The sequence below is a fragment of the Labeo rohita genome, chromosome 6, assembly GCF_022985175.1.
Source record: "Labeo rohita strain BAU-BD-2019 chromosome 6, IGBB_LRoh.1.0, whole genome shotgun sequence".
Classification (NCBI taxonomy): domain Eukaryota; kingdom Metazoa; phylum Chordata; class Actinopteri; order Cypriniformes; family Cyprinidae; genus Labeo; species Labeo rohita.
The window spans coordinates 8,939,124-8,954,705 of NC_066874.1; the positions used below are offsets into that span (position 1 = coordinate 8,939,124).

Genomic DNA, 15,582 nt, shown 5'->3' on the forward strand with positions numbered 1-15,582 from the left:
GACAGACAGGAGGATGTACAAATCACTATAGAGGATTCACAGCTCTCCTCCAATCGTTTTTAGGAAGGCGTGTCCAGACGTCTAACTGTAGCCGCACTTGGAATAGAAAGGCGTTTTGTAAGACCATCATTTACAAACACACCCAAGACACTGTTTAACTCTTAGTTGTACAGGATAATTTATCAAAAGGATTTGCATCACATGTATAGCTATAACATGCTAAACCGAGTGTTTCTAATATAAAAACGCATTTATTTATTATGAAATGTCAATGAATAGTTTAACCGAGGCGCTATATATAGCACTGCATGCTTTTAATGTTTTTTTTAAACGCGGATTCTTCGCAAGGCACTTAATCGTGTCAGTTGCACAGGTGAGACTTTCAGCCTAAAAAAGTTCAGCGCGACCGCATCAAGCGTCATGGAGTTGGAAGCTGCTGACGTAGCGATGACGCAACTCGCTTCAGTCCAAACAAAGTTGCTTCTGTTACAGCGGGATTCCCTTCTCACAATGGAAACCCTTCACCGCTCAGTGAGAGCAATGGAATCAGATGAAACATATCCTAATCTATTGAAACTTTCCCTAAGCATGATGCAGGTAGAAACAGATATGGCGTCACGATTTTGAACTGCGCTTCTAGCCCAGCATCCTTAGATTTAAAGTTAAAAAGCGCAATTTAATTATATGGCTAGCTATATATATATATTTTCATTAATATATATTTATTTGCTTTTTTGATTTTACATGGATTTCCCCCATCCAATATGCAATTTCCACTAAATTCTGTAAGAATGTTGCGCGAGTAGTGCAGTTTGTTGTTTTGCACGCTTCTCCATAACCTACTTTTACCTTTTAGCTTTTAAATTTAATTCCTAATTTGTGTTTTTCCTTTTTTTAGATGTGTCTGAAAAAAAAAAACATTAATGTAATTAATTAAATTGCTGCATTCATTTATGAACTGGATAAAATAGAAGACAAAGTCTTTGATTTGTTATGCCTATCCTGACTGGCGAGTCCCCAAAATAGTAACAAAAATTTCAGTTCATTCCTTTAAATCAGTGAGATCTGATCTCCTGGAGGTGGTTTCTATATTAGGAAATGATTTTGCGCAACAGATTATGTGTAGGAAATTTAACTCATTTGACCCAGTGGACAGTCCCGCATATGCAAACGTGGAGACGATCCAATTGCGCACAGGGCGCAACGAGCGCGCTGAAGAACAGTTCCTCTGTCCAGCGATCAGCTCGCGTCAAAGAGTTGACGCGCCTGACGTCACGCCCCCTTAGCACGTGGGCTGTGGCATTCAGAGTTCTCATAAACAAAGGCACATTGCGCTCAGGCTCCAGTCTTCGCGTGCAGTCGAAGGAGTAAGGGGCGCAAAGACACTGGCTCTACATACAAACGGAACTTCTAGCAACAGGAGCTACATGGATACATAATTTCCAACTCTTTTAATAGCGATTTGAGGTATGTGACATTTAAAAATCATGTTTTTTATTTCATAAAACAGCTTTTAAAAAACGCTTTTAAAACTAAATTTGTGGGAAGATTGTAAAGCAGTGAATACTCCTAAAATACGTGATCGTTTCTTAACTTTAGCCTTTCATTTTTTAGCTTTTACCTTTTACAAATACTAGTTTTAATCTTGCCAACACCTTAAGGTGTATTTTCAAAGTTAAGGCGAAGTCATCTGAGTGCCTTGATGTTATAAATATATATCAAGCAGCTCGCACTGACATGCTTAAAACGTAAGATATATGAAGATCTTGTTACTGATGGCAAAATATTTCTTTTACAGAAACCCAAACAGAGAGAGACGCACTGACATCAACCCCTATTACGAGCCCTGGCTTCAGAGATTGTTCCACGAGAGATAAAAGTAGCAGGTGTGCGGAGGTAAACTGAAGCAGGCCAGGGAAATGTATGTCAGAAAGTTTGCATACATTCTTTCCGATGGAAAGTCTGTGTTTCAATGTCTGCGTCTTGCGCAGAAGTTTAACTATGGAATGCGTTATTAAAGCTTTATTTTAAGAAATAAACAGGGTTAGAGAATAATTCATCTTTTATTCTGCATATAAATAGACACGTGTGAAAGTGTAAAACAAATGTTATGCACCCTGTCAAAGAAAGCCATTACAATTCAGTTCTCTAACACTGCAGCCATGCCCTGCGTCCAGGCTCAGTATGGGACATCACCTCCAGGAGCCAGCCCTGCATCTCAGAGTTACAGCTACAACACCACTGGAGAGTACAACTGCGACTTCCTAACACCGGAGTTTGTCAAGTTTAGCATGGACCTGACTAACGCAGAAATTGCTGTCACTTCCTCGCTCCCCAGTTTCAGCACTTTTGTGGACACCTACAGTTCCAGCTACGACGTGAAGCCCCCTTGCCTGTACCAAATGTCCCACTCTGGGGATCAGCTGTCCATCAAGGTGGAGGAGATACCCGCGCACGGCTACCATCAGCAGCAGCATCATCATCATCAGCCTCACCAGGCTGAGGAGAGCCTACCCCATACCGGACCTATGTACTATAAACCATCCTCCCCAAACATCTCCCAGTCACCCAGCTTCCCGGCGCCTCCACACCACACGTGGGAAGACAGCGGATCCCTTCACAGTTTTCATCAGAACTACCTGGCGACTTCACACATGATAGACCAGCAGCGGAAAAACGCGATGTCTCGGTTGTTCTCGTTCAAGCAGTCTCCTGTGGACACGCCGATGTCAAGCTGCCAGATGCGCTTCGATGGATCTCTGCACGTGTCCATGGGCCCGGACACCCCGGGTGCGCATCGTGCGCTGGACAGTTTTGCTTTACCGGCACCCCCGAGGAAGCAGCACGCTGTGGGTTTATCCCATTCGCTTAACGTCGGACACCCTTTACTGGAAAGCCCGGTGGCCTCACCCCCAGCTAGAGGATCTCCATCCAGCGAGGGGTTGTGCGCTGTGTGCGGGGACAACGCAGCCTGCCAGCACTACGGGGTGCGCACTTGCGAAGGGTGCAAAGGATTCTTCAAGGTACGCTTTTATCAAATATTTTACTTAATCGTGCAAATGATTGTAGTTCATGGAGGAACCTATAACCTTTTGGTTACCTGCCCAAATGCATGTTTTAGAACGGGTCTACAGTAGGCTATCCTTAATTATCTCACTTGTATTGATTTGACCCAATATGCACCTAGGGACACCTCCGTTCATCTCAGCCACCGTTACTTTCGTCTAGAATTAAATTGGTTTGTGCTGAGAGTCGTATCGCGCCTAACCGAGCGTAACGGAACTCCCAGTGGTGACATTAAGACAGCTCTTTATGTCACCACCGTGATAGAATAATCTCGCTAATCCGACAAGAGGGGTCGCGGAGAGAGCGCCGGGGGACCCCAAATTATGGCTGCCCACGGATCTGTATTTACCGAATGTCTGCTCTGTCCGGCCCTTGAATGTATTACACAGCTTTGGGTTGGAGTGCAGGGTTCGAGTGTCCTATTCCATTGTAACCTCACACTGTGATTGCAGTTCAAGTTGTCCATGCAATTAATACGCGACATACATGTGCTGTTTCTTTCTAGCGCACGGTGCAGAAAAACGCCAAATACGTTTGTCTGGCAAACAAAAACTGTCCTGTGGATAAAAGACGGCGAAATCGATGCCAGTATTGCCGTTTTCAAAAGTGCCTGGTCGTAGGGATGGTAAAGGAAGGTAATGTAAAGCACTTTTTCTGTTTTATTCACGTGTCCAAGCACGATTTCTTTGTGTGGTGTGATTTCATACTGTATAACCAATATGTATTTTTTTTACAGTTGTTAGAACAGCCAGTTTAAAAGGGCGAAGAGGTCGCCTTCCCTCCAAACCTAAAAGTCCGCAGGACGTCCCGGTGTCTATGACACCCATCAATCTTCTGAACGCCCTAGTGAGAGCGCACATAGACTCCAACCCCTCTATGGCCCGGCTGGACTACTCTAAAGTGAGCATCAACCATCCAACACTGTGTAAAATGTTAACAGTAGAATTTTAGAAGTGATAATAATACATTGATAAAATCTGAGAGTCTAATTTACAAACAGTTATAATTGTGTAAAGTCGCCTTAAGTTGTCTATATTCTGTTCTATTGACTTTTTTTGCTTGTTTGTTTTTGTATTACATTCTAGTTTCAGGCGAGTCCAGAGTATCATGGTGGAGGAGATGAATCTCTGCACATTCAGCAGTTCTACGATCTTCTCACTGCTTCAATGAGCATCATTCGCGGATGGGCCGAAAAAATCCCCGGGTTTACTGACCTGCCCAAATGCGACCAGGAGCTGCTTTTCGAATCAGCCTTCCTTGAACTTTTTGTGCTGCGGCTCGCTTACAGGTAAGCAGGCATAACCTGTTTATTTTTTTCGCTGAATCTGTTTTTTAGAAATATAAATTCTTACTTAACATTTTTCCAGATCTAACCTGGCGGAGGACAAACTTATTTTTTGCAACGGAGTGGTTTTACACAAGTTGCAGTGCGTGCGAGGCTTTGGGGAGTGGATCGACTCCATCGTCGAGTTTTCTTCCAACCTGCAGAACATGAGCATAGACGTCTCTGCCTTCTCCTGCATAGCTGCTCTCACCATAGTTACAGGTAAGACATGTCTGACCTTTTCCAAGTGATGCACAGAATATACAGCGTGCTTCAGACATCTGACGGACTGTTTCTTATCTCCATAGAGAGACACGGACTAAAAGAGCCGAAGAAGACAGAGGAACTTCAAAACAAGCTCATAAACTGTCTGAAGGATCAGGTGTCCTGCAGTGGTGAATTGTCTAAACTGTTGGAGAAGCTGCCGGAGGTGCGTGCGCTGTGCACGCAGGGACTGCAGCGCATCTTTTACTTGAAACTGGAGGATTTGGTTCCCACGCCTGCGATCATTGACAAACTCTTTCACGATACCTTACCGTTCTGAACTGCGACAGATTCATAAATCCTTCGTGATTCCTCGATGTGGCGGACTTGAAGAAATGATATTGCCGGATGGTATTTTTTCTTTTTAAGTTTGAATCACGGCTGCCTGGGGACAAATGTGAACAGCCTGTTTGAGACACCCGCGGAGGAAATAATATCAATAGAATATTGAAAAAAACATTGCGAGTAAAAATATCGTGGAGAGAAAAGGACTATTCTTATGCCTGTTTAAAGTGTATTCAGTTATATACTGAGAAAAATGCGGTGTGGTGGAAATGTATTTGTATTGTTACGCGTCATATTGTTTATGTTACCTACAAAGCATTTATATACAACCTCTCCTGTGTCACGCAAGATGTAGCCTAATGATTTAAGGGATCAAAATCATTTTGCCAAGGTACTTTAACAACTAGCTAATTAAGTCATTCTGCATTAAAGTATAGAGAGGATTTTTAAAACTCTATCTGCAACATTTCAGATTTCACAATGGATAAAGCATATAGAGCACGTTTTTGTGTTTATGGTTTCATTAGTGAATTTTATTGTTATTAAGATGAATCGCTTTTTTACAGTTCGGAAAGTATGCATGGAATTCGTTATGAGCTATTAACTTTCTCCAGCACTTTGTATTAATTTCATATTGAAATAATGTCCGAGGTTTACGTGCAACTGGTTTCAAAATCTTAACATTATGCTTATATATTTCAGATCATTGTTTTCTATGATGTTATGGTTTTTGCACTGCATTCTATGTTAAGCTTCTCTCATCTAGTGTATTGCTGAATAAACCTAACTATTATATATATTCTCTTGTTTTTTGTCAATATTATTTACTTGTGTTCTATTAAATTTTCGAATTTGCTTATGAAAGCTTCTAGTAAAGTATTTTTTAATTAAAGCAATTTCATCAATTCCTAAATCGAAAAAAAGCATCTTTTCGGCGGCAATATTAGTAGGCGGCCTTTCTTCAGAAGATTTACGATTTATATAAAACAAATTAGGAGGTATTCTTGAAATTGTCCTGCGAATGATTTCCAATGAAACTGCCTCAAAGAAAAGAAAGGTTATTCACTAAAAGCTCATTACCCTACCATAATTCTGTATGAAATACAACGCATTTAAAATGCTGTAGGTTATAAAAATATTTTTATGACCGGTCTTGTTTAAATTTATTTCAAAGTTAGCCGTTAAATATATAGAAACTAGTACGAAGGAAAAACTTTTCCCTTAATTAATACTCATTTGCTTTAAAGTTTTCATATATAGGCTACTAATGTCTAACATAACCATTTCAAATTACCGCGACGATTTTGCAGAGCAAGCAACACTCCAGCTCCGTATGAAATGACAGTAACTGTTCTATCGTTTAACAGCAGTTCCGTCTCTCAGTGTAGCCTGAACTTTTCAAAAGGTCATATCTTTACTGAACAGATAAAATAACAACACAATCAGGATGCAACAGCCTGTGAAACATTTCAAATGAGGGTGGAGACGCACAGGTAGTCAGCGCCTTTTCGTCGTTACAATTTGTTCTACAACACCCGAAAGTTTAATGCGGGAAAAAAAATGTGAAGGATATGCAAAAATCCAGATTTGAAGAATCAATACTTTGACAAAAAGAACGCAAATATAGACTTTAATCTAAAGTAGCCTACATCAGTGATAAAAAGAGATGCACAGGTCTAAATATGAACCAACTAACTCAGAGTAACTCAGAGTTCTCTCTTTTGTTAAAGATCATTAAGTGACTCTTTTTTATCTTTTCTCCTCTCTCTCTCATTATATGGGTGATAAAAATATAGAGAAATCACTTGAGTTATTACAGATTGTTCTGTGTGGTCCTGGCATTCAATTTAACCATTGAATGTGTTTTACAGAATTTTTTATTTAATTGTAAGCCAGCCCAAATGTCCCAGATTTCAGTTTGTTAAATGAATGATGGCCATTCCTTTAACAGTATTTGTTTCAGGATTAGATTTCTTCCCTCTGAACAAAGTATGATTTAATTATGGGCTAAAAAACAAATCAATAGTTTTGTCTACTGCTTAATTTATAGATGTATTTGAAGATAGCCGAAAAACAGTTTAATCAGGTTTTCGAGTAAAAATGCATCTCTAGCATCTTCACTGTAGATGGAAATTCTAAATGTAATTTTGAGATGTAAGAATAATCCCATCTGTTTGTGGATAGATGGTTCAAATGCAATAATGCATCTAAATGTCTGGTTATGAACACATTAACATTTTCTTAATCTTAGTCTTATTAAACATTCCTGCAGTTTAGGTGTTTCTCTCCAGGTGTCAGGTCTCTGTCCAGCGATATGATCCCGTATCCCCCCACCTCTCTGAGGCTGGGAATATAAAATATCGATTTATGTTTGGTAGAAAGGCCTTATAAAAATGATCACATACACGAAAGGGATTCATGAGCCCCAGATCAATAGACATCCTGTTTCTCAATGCTTTGGACCATCACTGGCTGTGAAATGTTAAAATAAAGAAATCAATATTATCTGAGAAATGTCAAATTTATTATAATTATGAGGGTGAAGGACTGGCAAAAAACGCTCCTATGGGAGCGGGTCTGAAAGGAGGGGTTTACAGTCTCTCCTCTGAATCCAGCCACTGTGTGTGTGTGCGTGTGTTGCGTGAAGCCATGCACTATAGACAATGGATTTGTCATGTTGATACTTTACATGTGTGTTTGAATGAGAAACACACACTGTTTCATGACTGGCATATAGCCATAAAACCTGCAGAAAAAATTAAGAAAGTAATATCAACTTGGATAAGGAAGCAGTAACTTGTTCCTTTTCAAGTCAGATGATCATGTAAGTTTGTGCTGACAATACTGAGATTTGTTCTTATCACTTCCTTGATATTTTCCAGACAAACACAGCTCTGACTGTAATCTCAGTTAAGAACACAATGGTTGAACAACTGACAAAATGCGCACAATTTAATGCGAGACCACAGTGACTAGATTTCTCAGAGGAGTCTCTATGGTCTAAACATGCAGATGGCCGGTCTGGAATCAAAGAAGGACCAAGGGACATGCCATTTGCTCTGAGCCCAGACCAGCACACTGACACTATGTTCAGTTATGTGTTTCATGCGGCCTTTATTAATAATTCATTTATGGTTAATAGCATTACAGAGAATTCTCTGATTCAAAGCTACAGCAGTCCACCGATACTACAATAAAACGTTATTTTACTGTGCCACATCTATGTGTTGATAATTGAAATGTGTAAATAATTAAAATCTATTAAAAACAAAAACAAAAAAATGGAAATTGATTTGTATACTGTAAAGTATAACACCTATAGTGCTTAAAAATTATAAAAATATCAATCAAAGCTGTCTCATACACACAATGTATTAGTCTGCATTAGAGAGAAACCTGAAAAAAAAATATATATTTCAGATATCTGTGGACAGTTGGAAACAATTTTCATTAACCCACCCATTAAATGCTGAAAAATCGTTAATCCCAGCATTGTAAATGATATTAACTATATAAATGTGCTGAGCAATTAAGAGGAAATGGTGCATTTGCAAACACCTTAACATTGTTTCATTCTCCTAGCTGAATTTTCCTGTTTTCCACAATACTGTGAGTGCCATGCCTTTACAGATAGTCATTTGCATGTGACCTTTAATTTAAATGTCTGGAAAGATTGAACGGCAGAGGGTTGCTATTATTTGAGGAAAGGGACTCTAGGCCAACATCCTCTATCCCTCCTCCCTTTCAGAATTCTGATAGAAAAATTGACTATTTCATTGATTAAAGCAGATCTTTGTCTCTATTAGAGATATTTTAGGTTATATTCACATTATATCATTAAGGACAGAGGCACAGTAGAGCATACTATAATAGACAAATAAATGCAACTTACTGTACAACAAACGTATGCATAGATTTTTTTGTTTTTCGATCATTTTCAACGACCAGCTCTATAATTATAACCCCTAATGTACAACAAAATCTAAAAGTTGCATCTTTGCATCTTAAATGGTATTAATTTAGTGGTATTAGTATCTTACAGGTATATCAGTAGTTTAAAAGTATAGTACCTACAGCTGAGATCAAAAGTTTACATACACCTTTGCATAGCAGAATGTGCAAAATGTTAATTATTTTACCAAAAAATGCAAAATGCATGTTATTTTTTATTTAGTACTGACCTGAATAAGACATTGCACATAAAAGATGTTTACTTATAGTCAACGGCAGAAAGTAATAGTTGAATTTATAAAAATGACCCCGTTCAAAAGTTTACATACACTTGATTCTTAATACTGTGTTGCTACCTGAATGATCCACAGCTGTGTTTTTTTTGTTTAGTGATGGTTGTTCATGAGTCCCTTGTTTGTCCTGAACAGTTAAACTCCCCACTGTTTTTCAGAAAAATCCTTCAGGTCCCACAAATTCTTTGGCTTTTCAGCATTTTTGTGCATTTGAACCCTCTCCAGCAATGACTGTAGGATTCTGAGATCCATCTTTTCACACTGAGGACAACTGAGGAACTATTACAGAAGGTTCAGACACTCACTGATGCTCCAGAAGTAAAAAACAATGTATTAAGAACCTGGGGGTGAAAACTTTTTGAGTTTAATATCAGGGTAAATTTTACTTATGTTGTCTTCTGGGAAACATGCAAGTATCTTCTGAAGGCTCTGAGGGCAATACTAAATGTGATATTTAGGCAAAATAAGAAAAATATACACATCTTCATTCAGTTTTTCTTTCTGAATCATCAGTGAGAGTTTGAACCTTCTGTAATAGTTGCATATGAGTCCCTCAGTTGTCCTTAGTGTGAAAAGATGGATCTCAAAATTATACAGTCATTGTTGAAAAGAGTTCAAATACACAAACATGCTGAAAAAACAAATAATTTTTTGAAGGATTTTTCTGAAGTACAGTGGGTAGTTTAACTGTTAAGGACAAACAAGGGACTCATGAACAACTATCACTAAAAAAACAAACAAACAAACAAAAAAAGCTGTGGATCATTCAGGTAACAACACAGTATTTAGAATCAAGCAGATGTAAACTTTTGAATGGGGTAATTTTCATAAATTCAACTATTATTTTCTCTTATGGACTATATTTAAACATCTTTTATGTCAAATATCTTATTCAGGTCAGTACTACATAAAAAACAACATGCATTTTGTATGTTTCCTCTCGTTTTGGTAAAATAATGAACATTTAGCAGATTCTGCAAGGTGGATGTAAACTTTTGACTTCAACTGTATATCAGTACCTTTTACAGCCCCAGTTTGTATCTTTTTTCTGAGTGTATAAATGACCTATAAGCATACATAAAAGCTGAATTTAATGCTAAAATCAGCTTTACTGCTAAGAAAAAGAGACTAAAAACACTCAAGGGTTGAGTTGTCCTCCATAGCTATTATGTTATTTATGGATAATTGAGCCAAGGCTGACAGTCTTATATAAAACCAAAGCAAATTTAGATTTTCAGCTGTAGAATTGTGTTCATTACAAAGAGTGTTTTTTTGCAAAGAAAATCTAGAAGTCCTTGTGACCTACACTCTTAAAGGGGTCATGACATGAGAAATCAAACTTGCCTTCATCTTTTGGCATATAAGAGGTCTTTGTACCATTAAAACATCCTGTAAGTTTCATAGGTTAAAACCTCCTCCTCATTACAAACAAAGCATTTATTTAATCTAAGCTCCAAAAAATGGCTTGTTTGGATCTGAGGTGCAAGGTGATGTCACCTAGGTACAGTCATTTGCATAAACACTGCCTCCAGAGCAAGGCATCAACAAATAGTCATCTTCTCACCATAGGCTCTGCCAACTGGTGTTTAGGCAATTAACGGCTGACACTTGAATACGCTGAATGCGAGTATTGCGTCACGTCAGTAGCAAATAGAAATTAAAATCACTGCCACTATCTTGTCTATACTGGAGACAGTAGATGCACAATCGCTTTCTGACACCGTTCAAGCACTTGAGTCTGTTGTCAGTAGGACAAACAAAGTGAAAGAATGTTCATTTGCCACATTTGTTTTAAACAGCTTGTTCATGTCTTTGTACAGATATCAGAAGGCTCCCAGCATAAAGGGACAAGTTGATATTTTTAATGCCATCCTGGATCATGTCCAGAGCTTTTTGTTTTGTACATGTAGAGTTCACAAAGAAAAATTTGTTGAACGATGAAGCGGTACTAGATCTATGGAAACCCGTTTCCGCCACTGAATAAAAAATAAAAAAAAGTTTATTAAGACTTTTTATCTCACAATTCTGACTTTTTTCTCGCAATATCGAGTTTACATCTCGCAATTCTGACTTTCTTTCTCATATAAACTCACAATTGCTAGAAATACAGTCAGTTTTGACTTTTTTTTCTCAGAATTGTGAGATATAAATTCGCAATTACAGAACAGGCTTCCATAAGATCTGACTGCAGCTGCATCACAAACTGTAAGTAAATGATTTCATAAACATGTGTCTGGAAATTACTGTTTATTTTGATAATGTTGTCAAAACACTCACATGCAATAGCGAGAGTGTGGGGCATTGAAACTATTTCCTATGCAATGACGTTAGCCAGTCATAACAGTGGCCAATTACTAAGAAGCCTTAAAGGACCCGCCCCTTAAAACAGCTCATTTTAAGCAGAGGGTCAGAATGAGGATTAAAAATACATTTTTCCACATATTTCTACATATATATATATATATATATATATATAATTTTTTTTTTTTTTTTTGTGCAAAAGAAAATAGTAAAATAGTAAAAAAAAAAAAAAAAAAAAATCCATGTCATGACCCCTTTAAACATGAGATAACACACACACACACACATTAATCCTCCACCTAGTATTTTCAGTTATCAGAAGCTAGTGATAGATTATTGATTGATTTTGTCTTAATCGTCAATAATGCATACAATTTTGGTAATTCTTTCTTACAGAAATAAACTATAAACCGACAATGCCTTAAATGGATAGTTCACCTAAAAATAGCGTCCATTTAAAATTAGTGAATAAGCTGTATTTTATCTTTATTGTTTCCCTGCCTCTCTGCACATTTGTCTCATCTTGTTGGCAGAAACACCACACCCATTTCTTCATCCATTAATCTGCATTTTAAATGCCACTGTAAATCAAACTGTAGTCCCACCCACCTCCTCATCGTCAGACTGAAGGAGCCTCCCTTCACCTAAACACCACCTCCTCATCCTCCGTCATATACAGATATCCATCCTGTGGTTTATGTCATGGGGGATGGTGAGTGTGCGATCACCATGGATACATACAAATGAAATATGACAGAGTGGATGCTGTTAATTACTCTAAAAGAAATTAAACGGAGGGGAATCAAGCTTTGAAATGTGAGTGGAATTTAAGTAGTCACGTTCTGTAATAAGGTCACCGTCCATAACAGATCAGTCTCACTGCATTAAATAAACAGTCGGCCCTTGAGAACAAGAGACACTACCATGAACACAGTCATCTAAACAAAGTTGATTGGTCTACATTCCCATGATGCCACTGACAGCCTTTTAATATGTCGCCCTATGAATGGAACGCTTGTCCTAAACGCAGTTAAGGACATTAAATATGTTTTTTTTCCACTTACTTAACATCACATGTTGTCCATCATATTAATTTTGTATAGCTGGTTCTGAGGTGTCTGAAAGGCACTTAACCACAGGAATTAGTTCTGTGAACTTTGGGGCTTTTGATGTCAGTATTGATTCAGCTACAAAGCAGTAAGACTCTTATCAGAACTCACGCAGAGGACTGCTATAAGAGCCCATACTAAGAGTCTATCTGTGACCGATAGGAGCAGGATGGGGGTGGTTTGTGCAAATCCTTGCACGGCTTATATTGACAACAGAGCACATGAAATATGAAGTGGACATCAAAATAAGGAATAAACACAATTTGAACTGGCAAAATTATGCTTGTGTTGTACACAGACACATTTTTTTCTGTAACGCTTTATATATGTTAAAATCAATGCAAAGTCAACGTAATTATAAATTAAAGGAATAGTTCACCCAAAAATGAAAATTATGTCATTAATTACTCGTAGGACCTTCGTTCATCTTTGGAACACAAATTATGATATTTCTGATGAAATCCGAGAGCTTTCTGACCCTCATAGACGGCAACGCACATTTAAGGCCCAGAAAGGCAGTAAGGACATCATTAAAACAGTCCATGTGACATCAGTTCAACCTTAATGTTATGAGGCTAAGAGAATACTTTTTGTGTGCAAAGAATGCATGTTCACAAGAGTTTTACAATGCATGTGTGTGGTGCTGCTTAACAATGTCCTTACTATCTTTCTTGGCCATAAAATGTTTTAGTTGCATTGCTGTCTGTGCAGGGGCAGAAAGCTCCTGGTTTTAATCACAAATATCTTAATTTGTGTTCCAAAGATGAATAAAGGTCTTATGGGTTTGGAAGACATGAGGGTGAGTAATTGATGACAGAATTTTCATTTTTGGGTGAACTATCTCTTTAAGTGTAATATCAAATAACACACTACATTTAAAATTACAGTCAAGTACTTTATATGCTTTAGCATGTTAGTCAAAACATCAAAATAAGTGTATTTCTTTAAATCATGACAAAAGACTGTTAAAACATAATGGTTTAAAATTTAGGCTTCTTTTAAAGTAAAACTTTTAATTTGACATTATTACAAAGTTTGCACTTTTTATAAAATGTGTTAAAAGTAGTGTGTTAAAGGGGGCATCGGATGCCCATTTTCCACAAGTTGATATGTTTATTTAGGGTCTTAATGAAAAGTCTATAATATACTTTGGTTAAAAATTCTCAATGGTTGTGTAAAACAAAACCCTTTTTACCTGGTCAAAATGAGCTCTGCAAAAATCATCTCATTCTAAGGGGTTGTTCCTTTAAATGCAAATGAGCTCTGCTCGCCCCGCCCCTCTCTTCTCTGTGTAGAGTGACGAGCCGGTTTACTTTAGCCACATTTAGCCGCGTTTAGCTGCTAAACTTCCTAACTACCACGTTATAACAAAAGGCGATCGCAAAGATTAATAAAAAAAACCTTATACTCACTTCTGCTGTAAGTGAAGCTGGATCACGAATGATTTGTGCGAACATAGATGGATATACGTAGATCGGGAGCCGCATTCCCTTCACAAACAAACGTAATCCACTGCATCTTCAGCGGCTCAGAAGTCGGGAGTAAATGACGACCACTATGTTTATTATTACATTCAGCAACACAACACCTCAATCGCTCAATTCTTGTCAAACTTACATCCCTGCTCCAGCATCGAAACAATGGAGGTTACTGGACTGTGACAGCTGGTCACATTAATGTTCAACAACATGAGAAAGTGAACTTTGCATCCGATGACCCCTTTAAGAAACATACTGTAGTAATAAAGGTGTACTCTCTTGTGTACAAGAAGGTGTACAGTTGAGGTCAAAAGTTTACATACACCTGCAGAATCTGCAAAATGTTAATTATTTTACCAAAATAAAAAGGAATCATACAAAATGTATGTTATTTTTTATTTAGTACTGACCTGAATACGGTATTTCATATAAAAGACATTTATGTATAGTCCACAAGCAAAAATAATAGTTTAATTTATAAAAATGACCCTGTTAAGGTTTACATACGCTTGATTCTTAATACTGTGTTGTTACCTGAATGATCCACAGCTGTTTTTTTTTTTTTCATCCATCTTTTCACCCTGAGGACAAATATCATATTTTTAATTTAGTATTGCCCTTTACAAGATACTTATATGTTTCCCAGAAGACAAAATAAGTTAAATATACCCTGATCTTTAAATTCAAAAAGTTTTCACTAAGAGCCTCTGGCTCTTAATGCATCGTGTTTTCTTTCTGAAGTATCACTGAGCGTTTGGACGTTCTGTAAGGATTTTTCCAAAGAACAGTGGGCAGTTGAACTGTTCAGGACACACAAGGGACTCATGAACAAAAAAAAATATATAAATAAAAAACGCAGCTGTGAATCATTCAGGTAACAACACTGTATTAACAATCAAGTATATGTCATTGTCAGAAAAGGTGTAAATACACAAAAATGCTGAAACAACAAAGAATTTGTGGGACCTGAAGGATTTTTCTGAAGAGCATTGGGACATTTACCTGTTCAGGACAAACAAGAGACAAAAAAAAACAAAAAAAAAAAAAAACACACACACAGCTGTGGATCATTCAGGTAACAACACAGTATTAAGAATCAAGCGTATGTAAACTTTTGAACGGGGTCATTTTTATAAATTCAACTATTATTTTCTCTTGTGGACTATATTTAATTGTCTTTTATTTGAAATATCTTATTCCGGTCAGATTTACCCTGATCTTCAAATTCAAACTGAGTCCCTTAGTTGTCCTCAGTGTGAAAAGTGGATCTCAAAATCATACAGTCATTGTCAGAAAAGGTGTAAATACACAAAAATGCTGAAACAACAAAGAATTTGTGGGACCTGAAGGATTTTTCTGAAGAGCATTGGGACATTTACCTATTCAGGACAAACAAGAGACAAAAAAAAAAAAAAAACACACACACACACAGAGCTGTGGATCATTCAGGTAACAACACAGTATTAAGAATCAAGCGTATGTAAACTTTTGATTATTTTTATAAATTCAAC

The 15,582-nt window shown here is 37.5% G+C and overlaps 1 protein-coding gene across 3 annotated transcripts; it reads left to right on the top strand.

Annotated features, from left to right (window-relative positions):
- The first annotated feature begins 1,330 nt into the window (after nucleotides 1-1,330).
- nr4a2b (nuclear receptor subfamily 4, group A, member 2b) lies at nucleotides 1,331-5,717 on the top strand. 3 transcript variants are annotated; one of them, XM_051111412.1, is made up of 8 exons: nucleotides 1,331-1,467; nucleotides 1,799-1,921; nucleotides 2,161-3,023; nucleotides 3,572-3,701; nucleotides 3,803-3,966; nucleotides 4,152-4,354; nucleotides 4,434-4,612; nucleotides 4,699-5,717. In XM_051111412.1, the coding sequence occupies exons 3-8, from the start codon at nucleotides 2,163-2,165 to the stop codon at nucleotides 4,932-4,934; spliced, it is 1,773 nt and encodes a 590-aa protein (XP_050967369.1). In that variant the 5' UTR covers nucleotides 1,331-1,467; nucleotides 1,799-1,921; nucleotides 2,161-2,162; the 3' UTR covers nucleotides 4,935-5,717. The 3 variants fall into 3 exon arrangements, with proteins under 3 accessions (XP_050967369.1, XP_050967368.1, XP_050967371.1); XM_051111411.1 differs by having other exon boundaries at nucleotides 1,799-1,896; XM_051111414.1 differs by having other exon boundaries at nucleotides 1,799-1,886.
- The last annotated feature ends 9,865 nt before the right edge of the window (nucleotides 5,718-15,582 follow it).